The sequence below is a fragment of the Solea solea genome, chromosome 10, assembly GCF_958295425.1.
Source record: "Solea solea chromosome 10, fSolSol10.1, whole genome shotgun sequence".
Taxonomy (NCBI): domain Eukaryota; kingdom Metazoa; phylum Chordata; class Actinopteri; order Pleuronectiformes; family Soleidae; genus Solea; species Solea solea.
Window position 1 is genome coordinate 18,246,411 of NC_081143.1, and position 12,724 is coordinate 18,259,134.

General features: G+C 38.8%; 2 protein-coding genes across 2 annotated transcripts; both read right to left on the reverse strand.

Moving 5' to 3' along the window:
- Positions 1 to 2,442: 2,442 nt before the first annotated feature.
- Positions 2,443 to 8,453, reverse strand: zglp1 (zinc finger GATA like protein 1). Its single transcript, XM_058641015.1, has 5 exons — positions 8,105 to 8,453; positions 5,608 to 7,003; positions 5,401 to 5,513; positions 4,497 to 4,590; positions 2,443 to 3,341 (listed from the first exon to the last, which is right to left on the reverse strand). Exons 2-5 carry the CDS (start codon positions 6,996 to 6,998, stop codon positions 3,194 to 3,196), a joined length of 1,746 nt encoding a protein of 581 aa, XP_058496998.1. The 5' UTR covers positions 6,999 to 7,003; positions 8,105 to 8,453; the 3' UTR covers positions 2,443 to 3,193.
- A 436-nt stretch (positions 8,454 to 8,889) lies between these two features.
- Positions 8,890 to 11,833, reverse strand: fdx2 (ferredoxin 2). Its single transcript, XM_058641019.1, has 5 exons — positions 11,628 to 11,833; positions 11,236 to 11,287; positions 10,313 to 10,419; positions 10,140 to 10,227; positions 8,890 to 10,056 (listed from the first exon to the last, which is right to left on the reverse strand). The coding sequence occupies exons 1-5, from the start codon at positions 11,812 to 11,814 to the stop codon at positions 9,900 to 9,902; spliced, it is 591 nt and encodes a 196-aa protein (XP_058497002.1). The 5' UTR covers positions 11,815 to 11,833; the 3' UTR covers positions 8,890 to 9,899.
- Between the last annotated feature and the right edge of the window lie 891 nt (positions 11,834 to 12,724).

The window sequence follows — 12,724 nt, forward strand, 5'->3', positions numbered from 1 at the left end:
AACTTCAGCATCTGACTTCATCTTCAACTTCTCAGCCCCCCCACTAATAATCTCCTCCTCACCACCACCATCATCATCATCATCATCATCATGTGAAGTAAACATTTCTCCACCAAAACAACTGAACATGAAGGTTATGTTCACATGAATCTAGGCTTAAGTGACTTTTTTAAGTTTATATGAATCAGATCTGATTTTTTTCAGGGCTGTGTGAACAGACATCAGATTGTCAGATTAGATCCAATTTGTGGCCATTGTTCAAATCTGATTCAATTCTGATTCATTATCTCTCAGGTTTGATGGTTCATATGCAAGTGTTGGGCATGTGACATGTGAAAATGCTTCCTATTTAATATTCAAATATTTAATTATTGCTGCTGCTCAGTACATGTAAAAGCTGCAAGGATTCTTACATGACCGTTCTCATTCATGTAGCACGACCACATCTGATCTACGACCACATACAAGCGGCATAAATCTGTTTTGTAAAATCAGAATTGGTGGTTGTATTTCTATGACCCCTTTACACCTGGCATTAGAATGCAATTTCTGTGATCAGATAGTGATTGGTTACCTTCACCAATATGCATTTACACCTGCTATTAACATGTGTTCACATCCCCCCTTATGCGTCACCTCCTCCTCTTCTTCTGCAAAGTTTCCCAGCATCAGAGGCTCACTGCATTCACACTTCTGCTCAATGGTGGTCACAATTCATCTCGGGGGTATTCACACCTGTACTTGCAAGTGGTCAGGTGCTATCTGATTGCAATCCGATCACAGAAAATACATTTTAATGCCAGGTTTAACGGAGGCCTTTGTCCACACAGTGCTGGAAAACCCCCAGATCTGAGTCCCGTTAACAGAAAAATAGGATGTGAGTCACTTCAGCCTGGTGAACGTGGCACTAGAGTGAGAGCAGTCACATCAGAATCTGTGGCTTTTTTCCAGTATGCACTAAACGGTTTGTTATTGACCCGCAGCGGCAAAGTTATAAAGTTATGAGTTATAAAACATATAAACAATAATAGAGGCGATAGAGCATATGTGTGCCTTTTCAGAGTACAGTCGCCTTCAGATGCAAGACATTTGAATTGAATCCTAACTGAACAATGTGAATGTAGCCAAAGATTCTGACTGAGACCTTCATGTTCACATTATGGATGGTCCCTGTATATGACAGTGAGCATCAGTGACTAGTTTCATTGTCTTAAAATGGGATAAAATACTCTATTCTTTTATTTATATTCATAGCCAGGCCTATAGCAGCATTGGGGGCATTCAGAAATATTATTATTATTATTATTATTATTATTATTATGAAGTCATGCATTTAAAACACACACTTATGTAAAAGAACTAATGCAAAACACAGGTAAAAGTATATTAATCACAGTGACCCATAGAAGAATAACCAAAAATCTGCCTTGTTAATGATGTATTAAGACGATGTGGAGTCATGTTTGCTGATTGCTCATTTTAACCATAAGGCCCTAGGATGTTGAGAAGTGAATTAGCCACAACATTAAATCTCGTATTTATTAGTGAAAAAGAAACAACCACAGAAAAGTGACAGATAAATCTACTTAATAGGCTACAGCAACAACTCCCACTTTGATCAGTCTCTCTATGATTTTTGCCTTTCCATAATGATTTCAATGTAACTTTTTGATCCAAAAAAAACTCCTCTATCAACACAAGAGGAGGTTTCTTGGGTAAACACTGAACAGCCACAACATTTAAAACAGACAAGTGATTTTCCTGTAATGTTACAGGAACTTTTATTTGAGTCCATTTATTTCTTTTTTTTAAAATGTAACCATTATATATAGTTTAAGTAATCTCATTTAAATGAGACACTGGGTCTCTCAGAAGAGAGGCATGTTTTCATTTACATTCCATCACCATCATTCCATTTATTATTTTAAAGTAGATGCTGAACTGACCACAGCAGGTGAAACTCAACGTGGGCTGAAATAAGTTAAATATAAAAATGAAATAACCGTATTAATGTTAAAGACTTGAATCTTTTATGTTGTTGGCTAATGCACGGCTCATTTCCTTCATTGCAGGATGTTTTAACTCTCCCTTTCCCTCCCTCTATCTCGAGCAGTTTCAAATAAGACGCAATCCATTTTGAAATAAAAGCTGCACTGTATCAATCTGTGTGAGGCCACCCAGGTCATTACTGCAGGGTGGGCTCGGGAAACTGTGGGAAGTCTCATTAATGAACAATTCTTCACTGTACTTCTCACTATAGTTTAATGTAACACCCTGCATGTAAGCTACCTACCTGAAACTATTTGATTGTTATTGTTTTTTTTGGTAAGGGCATTTTTATTATATTATTATTGTTATTATTAAGTCGGGCTTGACTCTTGCTACACACACATTTAAAAAAAAAAAAAAAAAAAAAAAAAAGTCAGGAAAAAAATGTTTCATACTGATTTTAATACAAACCAAAACCAATGCAAGGTCACACACGCACAAAAAACAACACTACAAAAATCAGTGCACCAATTTAACCACAGCAACAACTCAAAATAAACATGGAGAAAAACAAACAACAAAAATAAATATTTTTAACTTGCTGTAACTAAATATTTGTCTGGGGAACATGGCAGGCAGCCTTGCTGTCAAGGTCAAGGGAAGTAAATTATTTAGCGGTCAATAACAGTGAACACAGCACTGGGCTCAAGCTGCAGTTTTAACTTTTTATATCACAGCTGTTTGGACACAGCTGGCCATCACACACGAGCAACACTGAGGCCGTTTACTTGAAAACTGTCAACAATTACGACTTCACTTTCCACCGCATGTGCACAGTTGTTATAGTCGCACTTTGTTATCGCATATGTATGACAGAAGTTAAATAGATGTGTCACGTACACATGCAAGATTGTTTTCAGACAAACCTTCATATATTTTTTGTCTGTCATATTTTTTTTACCTGTATGTAAACAACACATTTAGTGAATGAGTTCTGTTTGTCTGAGAGGAAACACTGCGGCAGTGAAACGTATTCAAATACCCGAGTCAATACAAGTCATAAAATTACAAGAGGCTAAGGTTTTGCCCTCACATTTGTAGTGAACTAGAGAGCACCAAAAACACAACAGGAACAGAGACGATATAGTCTTGTGCAGATGTGTCACATGTGGATTTCTTTTGATATTTTAAAAAACCTCTTTGCTCAGTGTTTGTTCCCTATGTGGTGCGTTTTCCGCTGAGCTGAGGTCAGCCTCACCAAGTTTCCACACTTGAGGCAGCAGGAGTTGGAGTTACCGTCTTTCCTGGGGATATGCCAGCAGTTGACACAGCGTACTCTGTACTTCTTATACCTTGTTAAACACACACACACACACACACACGCAGATACAGGTGATTAAACTCCTTTCTTTGTTTAATTTAATCTCAAGGCCTGGTTTTTCATTCCTCTTTTAAAAAGTTAAGCCTGAGTTTATTTCTACTTTTCTACTGTTAAGTTGCGTGTCATGATCCGTCTGTGGTGACACAGACTTTTATGCCACCTAGACAAGATAAGGCAAGGCAGCTTTATTTGTTTAGCATGTTTCATACACAAGGGCAACTCAATGTGCGTCACATAAAAACAAAATAACACTTAAAATTTTACAGAGTAATAATAAAACTGATATGAAAACAGAGTTAGACTAAAATGGAGCATAAAATATGATAGCGCAGCAACAATAATGGACTCTAAAATGATTAAAAGAATATAAAGTGCAGAACATTAAAATTTAAGTTCAATCGTAAGCACTTGAGAAAAGCATTGTTTTTTAACCTGGATTTAAAAAATGTTCACATTTGGTGCTGATTTCAGTTCCACTGGTAGTTTGTTCCACTTGTGTGCAGCATAACAATCAAATGCTACTTCACCATATTTGGTTTGAACTCTGGGCTCGACTATCTGACCTGAGTTAGTAGATCTCAGAGGTGTATATTCTTTGTCATTAATGTGTTCTGGACCTAAACCCTTTAGTGATTTGTAGACCAGCAGCAGAACTTTAAAGTCTATTATAAAAACTGACAGGGAGTCGGTGTAAAGACTTAAAAACCAGAGTTATGTGCACTGATCTTTTTGTTTTGGTTAAAACTCGAGCTGCAGCGTTCTGAATGACTTGCTGCTGTTTAATGGGGAATCCTGTCAGAAGACTGTTAGAATAATCTACTGGAGATGAACGCATGAATGAGCTCCTCCTGGTCTGTTTGGGACATAAAACCTTTAAATATTATACGTTATCCCAGCTATTGCTCATCTCAGTGAACTAACTCCCAATATATTAGTTATATTAACACCTGTGGGTGGAAACACAGACAAATGTGTATGGAAACCTAGCTTGTGTCATATAAAATCTGATATTGACAAATGGGTGTGTTGTAATGTCGGCACTCATACACACGCACACAGCACTTCCATGTTTCCATAGTGATATCTTAAACTTGGCTTGATGTATGTATACAAATATGAGCTATACCTTATCCCACAAGCATTACAGAGCGGGGTCCCATCCTCTGCATCTCTCCACATGGGAGTCTTCCTGGTGCAGCAAGATGCACAGACTTTACCCTCTGATGGAACACAAAGAAAAAAAATGTGTACACATGGTTATGTTATTTATTTTTAAATCAAGATAAAAAAGGTGTGCACATTTCACATTTTTGAAGGTTCTGCATGAATGTGTTAATCGCTGCATTTCATTTGCAAATCCTGACAGATCCTCCCAACAGTTTAAATGTATGTGTTGTATACAATAACATACGTGTATGTTATTTATTTATTTTACTCTAATCTGTATTTATTACCAGTCTTAAGGGCAGTACTTGTGATATTGTGCTCTCACACTGTTTACACAGCTGTTTCCAAAAACACTAACAAATGTGCAAACCCAGACCTAATTGATGCTGTGACTCACAAGTGACGTGGCACCCCCTAGTGGAATAAAACGGCACTACAAATCACAATGACATTTCATTTCAATAACAAAGTAATGTTGTTGTTTTACATTACCACTGCCAAGGAGGTTATATTTTTGCCAGTTTCTTGTCTGTCTGTTTGTGAGCAGCAAAAATCAAAAGTTGACGGCTGAATTTTGATAACACTGTCTGGGGCTTTAAGTTTTATGTTATGTTAGGTCAAATCAATGCCTGCTCAACGGCTGGTGTACTGTCCTGTCACTTAAATATTACCCAACTTACTAATAAGTATTAATTGGACCCTCTAAATCAAACCTATGCCAAATCAAATATGCAGGGATCTCTCTGAAAAGTTTGTTGACCTCAGACTACAAATAACATAATTTCACATGAGATAGTCGTTTTAAGTGATAGGATTCCTCATTACTGGCCTCTAAAGCTTCAGTGGAGACTGCAGGTACTCACTGGACACTGTGATTGCCGGGTCACTCTCCTCATCAGAGCTGCTAGTTTTAAAGGTTTTCTGGAACGCTCGTGTCCTCAGCCGACGCTTTCTTGCATTCTTGAAGAGCTCCTTGCTGTGACAGTTACACACGCAATAGATAACACATTTATTTTTTTAATAAGGTCACACCACTGTCGTCTAAATTTCCACATCTTATCTATCAGTACCTGTACTTTGAAGTTATGAGGAGTCGACAATGTTCCCTGCTGTCGTCCAGCTCTGGGCCCATCCTGAACGTCACACCCCGGATGTCTGGGTCTTGGATGTCAACACTTCGACTGGGATGAGGTTGTTTTCTTGGAGTTTTGGTTCTCCGCTTCTGGGAAGGTTGAGGCGTTATCTCCTCCTTTTCCAATGGCCAGAGTTCTGGTTGCAAATTGGTAGATGCCACATTATAACTTGTGGATTTCAGTTCAGTTGGAGAAGACTTCTCCTCGGTGGAAATGACTGGCTTAAACTGTGTGAGTTCCTTTTCTGTTTGTGAAAATGGGGGACAACGCTCTGTACTGCTTGATGGTGACTGTGAAGAAGGCAGGACAGCACTCCGAGGTGACGACTGGGTGTCACGTTGGGAATGTGTGGTCACTACAACATTAGCATTGCAGTCTAGTGTTGGTGCCGACTTTGACAGATCTACACTCATAGCTTCACTGGGCATGTGTGATTGTGACAATGCATGTTCAGAGAAGGGTACATTTAAAAATTCAGTGGCGATACACTCCTTCTTACACTCCTGGTTCCATGCCGATTGTGTGTTACCACTGAACAGGGCCTCTCTTTTGTCTCTGTGCTGAGGGCGACAGGATGCTGTTGCATCTTCCTTCACCAGCTCTGGCATAACAGTGTCTGTCGTTTTTTCACCAGGCTGTGGTTGAACAAGACAACCTACCTCACACTCTGTCACAAACCACTGTGGTTTATGATTACTAGCTCCTCTACTCCAGTCTCCTCTCATGTCTCCCACATGACTGACAGAGGCTGTGATTTCTTGTCTCTTACAGATAAAAAGAGATGGTCTTAATGTGTTGTCAACAGCGTTACTTCCAAAAACAACCCTCTGTTCTTCAGCACCTCCTGCAGCACTTGATGACTTAGCTGTTGGTGACACTAAACTCGGGCCCGACTCTGCTGCATCACTCCGATACATGAGCCTCTCACACTGCAGGTTGATGAGACTTAGCACTTTCCAGGGACTGCTAAATTCCAGATGTGGCTCAGTCAATGGTGATGCCATGCTGCTGTGACTTTCCTCCTTCATTATGTTTACCCGATCACAAGGCAACACACCAGACACACTGTGCTGACAGGAACTATTGAAAGTTTGAAATAATTGTGCATCCTCTTCCTCCCTTTTAGCGATGAACGTATCCTGGTTGGACGTCTCACCAAGCCATTTGGAGGATGAATTAGTGTCCAGGAAGCTGCTGTGGACGGGAGATGCCAGCCTCGACACCTCTTGGAAAAGGTAGAAGAGTGCAGATTGGGGGGTCTCTTGTTCTACTGCACTCTGGTGGTTTCCTTGGATAAAAGTAGCTTTTGTCCTTGGTGCTGTGCTCATGGTGTCTGCATCAAACAGACAAACACACTTTAGATACGTAGCATTTACCTGGGGCAGTAACTGAATACATTTGCTCAAAAATGTGTGTGTGTTTTCACTAATATTCATTTATGAATAACTGAACTTAAACATTTCTATTTTACCTATTCAAAATAATACCACGTTACAGAACAACAACAAAAAAAACAAACAAACACACACACTGTCTCACTTGACGGAAATGTTTCAAAGAAATTAAACAAAGCAAGGGGGATTTATTTGGTTGCTGTTTGTCTTTTGAAATAGATGTTTTCTTTTTGTTTTGCAGACATTACAGGGATAAATATAGGCTGCCTGGTGATTGTAGGCAACTATTCCATGTATGTACTAATGTGTCATATTGGCAAAAGCCAGGCCTTATTGCTGTCCGTGCTATCTTTTAAAAAAAAAAAAAAATTGTTCATTTAAAGCTTGTCATTGTTCATGAAAATAGAGTTGGTTGAAGCAACCTTCTGAAAAAAACACCAACTTATTTTCTTGCGGAGAAAATAGAACTTACCGGAAAAAGCATAACAAAAAATGGAATCTTCGGCGAAGTTCAAAGAGTTTCAAATACAATTGTAGCCCCCGGCGACGTTCTAGTGTGTGGAAAAAATTGGCGGGCGTCTTTTCAAGTTTGAGTGTCGCGAGCGCAGGAGCAGATAAATGCATTGTTACCGACAAAAAGAGTCGTGTTTACAGGGTACTTATATGTCAAATAAATATGTAGCATTTAAATCCGTCTATACATTACTTTAAAACGTCTATAACTCACTCATCTGTATTCTCCCTTTACTTCGCTATATATGATACATTTTAGGCCTGAATGTTTTGGGCAGCTCCAAACACAGTTTTAAGGATGTGGAAACACTGTATTTCTAGCAACGGACGTGGGTGTTTTATTAATTCAATGCGTTTTACTGAAGTGATCGCATAATTAGATCGAATAACAGCATTCACCACCTGCATTCGCTTTCATAGAACACTCTTTGTCATGTCTGTCATAGCCTCTTCGGCTATATTTATCATTTAGGCCTGAGGAGGAACGGATCAGAGTGAGTTCAACAAGTGTTCATGCTCATGCTCACCATCTGATCCATGGGATCGATCACCAGCTCAGAGATGAAGAGTCAGATCGTGTTCTATACTCACTGGGATATTCTGAAACCGATGGTGGGGCCGGTTGCTATGGTCGACTCGTGTTTTGGACCAGTAGGACTTAACGCAGGTGTTACTAGTTTGCTAAATTACACCTGCTGGTGGATAAAAGTCCTGCTCACACTGTGAGACAGTTTCACTTGCTGTCTGCTGCAGCAGCCGCAGCCACTTTCTGCTCATGCAAAGACACAGCATTGGTTATTTTGGCAGTTTTCCCTCATTTTATACACACAAACATTAGAACCAAAACTTTAAGCTCCTGTACTGACAACATGAGTCCAAACTGCTAAACCTTAAGCACATTTTGACATTGTTGTCGCTCCTATTTTTCACCTTGTTCACCTAAAAAAAAAAAACTCCTCATTTTTGAGTATGTTTAACTTGTTGGTATACAATTGAGTTGTGATCATTTAGCAAACATTTCTCTCTTAGAAATTACTTTTTTTTTTTGGTGTTTTACATAAAATAGTTGTAAAATTGTCAGAAAAATTATGCATTTGCTTTTCTCACTATATGATTAACTGGGTCACAATGATTTGTCATCTTTTTAAAAAGTGACTCCCCATAGACACATTTGTATGGATATTTTACTGTGAATGTATTGGTATTGTAAATATGTTAATATGTTTTAATTTTGTAGTCTATACAAGTTCATAGATTACTTTCTAAGAGTACGTGTTCAGGTGTTGTTAGGTTCTGAAGCAGTGTACAAGTGTCCTTTTTAAAACATTTTATTGCACAACCTTAAGTATGAGTATTTCCAATGAAACAATGTACAGAATTCACTAACATTTGTGTGTACGCTGGATTACAGAAGAGTTAAAAACATGTGGTAAACTCATGTAAACCAGCTTCAAAACAGACTCCCATGCACTTCCACCCTGATCTGGACCCAAGCACACCTGAACCAAATCAACTAATCAAGCCAAATCGCCCTTACCTGGCAGGTGTGTTAAAATACAAATTTCATCAGACCACTGATACACAATTCACCTGAATGTTTGATTTTAACGTTTGCTGTGAATTAAATGCAAGTTTCAACCGTCTTTAAGATCCTTTAAGCTTCAGAGGAACTTTGGTTTTTAGTACAAAAGCACAGAAAAACCCTTTTGAGGTTTGTAAATATGAGGTTTAAGAGTAATAGAATAGTGAATACTTCCTAAGGCTAAACAACATCTTCAAATCAACCCAATACATATAAGGAAAGTAAATGCTATCTGTGGCGATGATGGACAGACCAAAATGAGAAAGAACATCATCTTGTGGTATTTGTGCGTATATGAGCGGTAACGAGGAATGTTCCATTGATCATTTATCATCAGCATAAAGATAGACATTGTGTTAAGAGCAGCTGTACGAGTGACACAATCATGAAATGTCTATAAGAACAGCACGTGAGATTGAACTGTGTCTTAATGTTGAACTGAGAATGCTCCACATGAATAAATACATTATTAGATAGATTTTTTTTAACTAAACATTATTTAACCTTCAGTGAAACACAGTCTTTGACTCTCTGTGAAGTTATGCAGGCCTGTCATGCCATTGGTTAAATGTGGAATTGTTGAGTTAGTCAGACGTCTTGGACGCTGCTACGGATTTTACTCTCCCAGCTGCCTATCTCTTGATGGTTGACCCCTCACTCAACCAGCACAGCAGCGTCCAGCTCACCGCGGTCCCCTCTCATTTTTCTCCAGTACCCATCATTATCTTTCTCGTCTCTTGTCAGTGAGGTTTGGGAACATGGCCGTCCACATAGAAGTTCCTGGTGACTTTGGGCAAGGTGAGCTGAATGCCATCCAGCTCTGGAGTGAGAATGATCTGGCACCCCAGCCGAGAGTTCTCCTGAAGCATGGGTGCCATGTCCAGCATGTCATCCTCCCTAACAACCAATATCAATTTAAATCTATTAATATTAACCAGAAGATCACTTACAATTGTTCAAGTTTAAACGTCAAGGTATACCTTTCTTCAGGTTCTGGCAGTTTGTCAAAATGAGCGGAGTCCACATAGACATGGCATGTTGAGCAGGCCAACGATGCTTCACAGGCTCCTGAATAAACAGAAACAAATTAAAAAGTTAACATTAACTGCCTTAAAACCATCATGCTCAAAACTTTAAATGTGTAAACACTCACCCTCCAATTCAATTCCATTCTTGTGTGCCAAATACAAGACATTATCTCCCACTTTGGCCTTGACTGGAGTCTTCTTGCCAGAACGATCTATATACACCACATTCACTCTAAACAGCAACAATGATAGCAATCATAAGAAGGTGTGAAATATGTAAAACATAAATCAGTGGAATTGTGAATCATGTTTGTATTTGTCTGGAAACGTTTCAGTTGAAGTGATGTGCATCTTGATTCATTCCAACACTCGCCAACCAAATTATTAAATACACCTGTTCAACTGTATTTGTGAAGGTAAATATCTTATCAGTGAATCATATGCAGCAAATAGATTAATTAAGGAATGAAAGACATTGTTAAAACATTCCAGTCAGTCAGAGTAGGTTTATTTGATTGACTTTGAAGTTTTTGGTGCCAGGCAGGCTGGTCTGAATATTTCATACAACTACCAGTGCTTTGTGCTATCCACTTGTAATTGGATTACTGGACAGACATTAATACCATAGTTGCCAAGTCTGTTTATCAAAAGCAACTTTGGGCTTTAGTGACGTGAAGTTGCTTACAAATATTGGTAGTCATGGGTTTTTTGACCTTGTGGCTAAATTGCAGTTGCGTATTTGTAATTGCATATATGTTGGATCCGTCCAAGAGTCCAAGAGAAAGAGTTTTTCACTTTCCAACTTAAGACTCGGTTATTTGTTTGTCAGAGCACGAAACACTTTATTGTTGCAGACTTATGTTAAAGTTGAAATGTCATTTCTCCTATTTCTATGTTGTAATAATTTAAAATAAGTAGTATCCTCTGCTAGTCCCCGTCATACAGTTTGCTTGTTTCTCTCACAAGATCTGGCAACAAGGTCTGAAGAGGATGTACTTTATAAAGTGACCAGTGAGTGTAGACCAACAGATGTTGTGTGCAAACTTACACATCCTCTGGGGCCTCTGCATTGGAGCTCCCTTCCTCACTGTGGTAAAGTCCTTTGAGAAAAGAATCACAATCAGAGTTCATAAGTTAATTTCCTCCTGACCACAGAGGGATATGGAGTATGTTTGACATGTTGCACAGAGTTTCATAATCCCATCCAGGAATGCTGGAGTGAAGTTACACAAGTTTCTATTGAGCTGACTTTAATAACTGCTGCTGATCTTTGTCGAATACCTGAAAGTGACACCACGCCGGCAGCCGTAGATTTAACTGAAAACTATTATCAACAACCACTGAAAAATACGTAGTGTAAACAAACAGTGCTAAGAGTGTGAGCAGACTCTGCTGAGGCTAAAGCTATTAGCAAACTGCCCCTCTCACTCACACACTTACCTATGGTCGTTTGCAAGTGTCGGTTTATGATTCGACAGTTGTCAAAAGAGCCGTTCCTCTGTAGTGAAGCTGCGCTGTTCACACAGCTCTTTGACCTGGACAGAGGACAGGAACTACAGTCCGGTATAACTCGAGAAAGTCTCAAAGTCAGCCCCATGCTCGACCGGACTGCAGCAGCGGCCGCCATGATTCTGTTTTGGTCACATGTGAGAATGGAGCCAATGACAAAACAGCGCTGGCAGCGTGACGTCCTGGACGTAGTATGCCGCCTAGACAACAGGGAGCGCTGTTGCTTCACATACTCAACTCATTCCACACAACATACAGGACTGTCAGGATTACAGTTTTGGGCAAGTTACTCAGGAAGTGTGATGAATAAAACATTACACAATTCTCCTTTAATATCAATGTGCTCAAATTTTGTTATCGATTTAAAAGGCTTTAATACAGGTAACAACTCCACACATCACAGTGACTGACAAGGTGACGACGCTCTTCTCAATAACAAGATACTCTAGCTCCCTCTACAGGCACTAAGCTGCAATAACATACAAAAGTGACCATAACAATTACTTCATTTATTACTTGGTTTTAAATGTAATAAGATACATTGCTCATTATATTATCTTCTTTTTTTTTTTTTTAGAAAAAATCAGAGTGATGTAACAAACTTTATTTTGGAGCTAAAATAACTTTATTGAAACATAAAATGATCAATCAAGCTGAAGAAATGTAAACATGGCAGCATCTAAAAGCAAAAAGGGCAACATTTCATGTCCTTTCACATGTGACCTGCCACGTGTACATGTTTTCATAATATAGCCTCAAAAGGACAAAAACATTAAATCTAGTAACACAATAATGCCATTATTTAGCGTTACTTACAGGGATAGGAATCAGTATTGGTCAGTATTGGTTTGATGCTGGTCAAAAATCACTAGATCTGAGATGGATAAAAATGTAAAATCCAATCCAAAAATCCGAAATATCACATACTTCACTATGCACCGACAGTAAAAATGTAAATAAAAATCACCAAAGTATTTTAGCTGAGTCATGTTTGGGCTGTTTATCTCTTCATTTTTTGGAGAACAATA

Excerpts from the sequence above, each read along its gene's own strand:
- fdx2 (XM_058641019.1), bottom strand. The coding sequence starts at position 11,814 with ATGGCGGCCGCTGCTGCAGTCCGGTCGAGCATGGGGCTGACTTTGAGA. Across the intron at positions 10,228-10,312 it reads GAATGGAATTGAATTGGAGG|GAGCCTGTGAAGCATCGTTG; the intron begins GTGAGTGTTTAC and ends CTGTTTATTCAG. Across the intron at positions 10,057-10,139 it reads CTGCCAGAACCTGAAGAAAG|GGAGGATGACATGCTGGACA; the intron begins GTATACCTTGAC and ends ATTGGTTGTTAG.
- zglp1 (XM_058641015.1), bottom strand. The coding sequence starts at position 6,998 with ATGAGCACAGCACCAAGGACAAAAGCTACTTTTATCCAAGGAAACCAC. Across the intron at positions 5,514-5,607 it reads CTCATAACTTCAAAGTACAG|CAAGGAGCTCTTCAAGAATG; the intron begins GTACTGATAGAT and ends TAACTGTCACAG. Across the intron at positions 3,342-4,496 it reads TGTAATGCTTGTGGGATAAG|GTATAAGAAGTACAGAGTAC; the intron begins GTATAGCTCATA and ends GTGTTTAACAAG.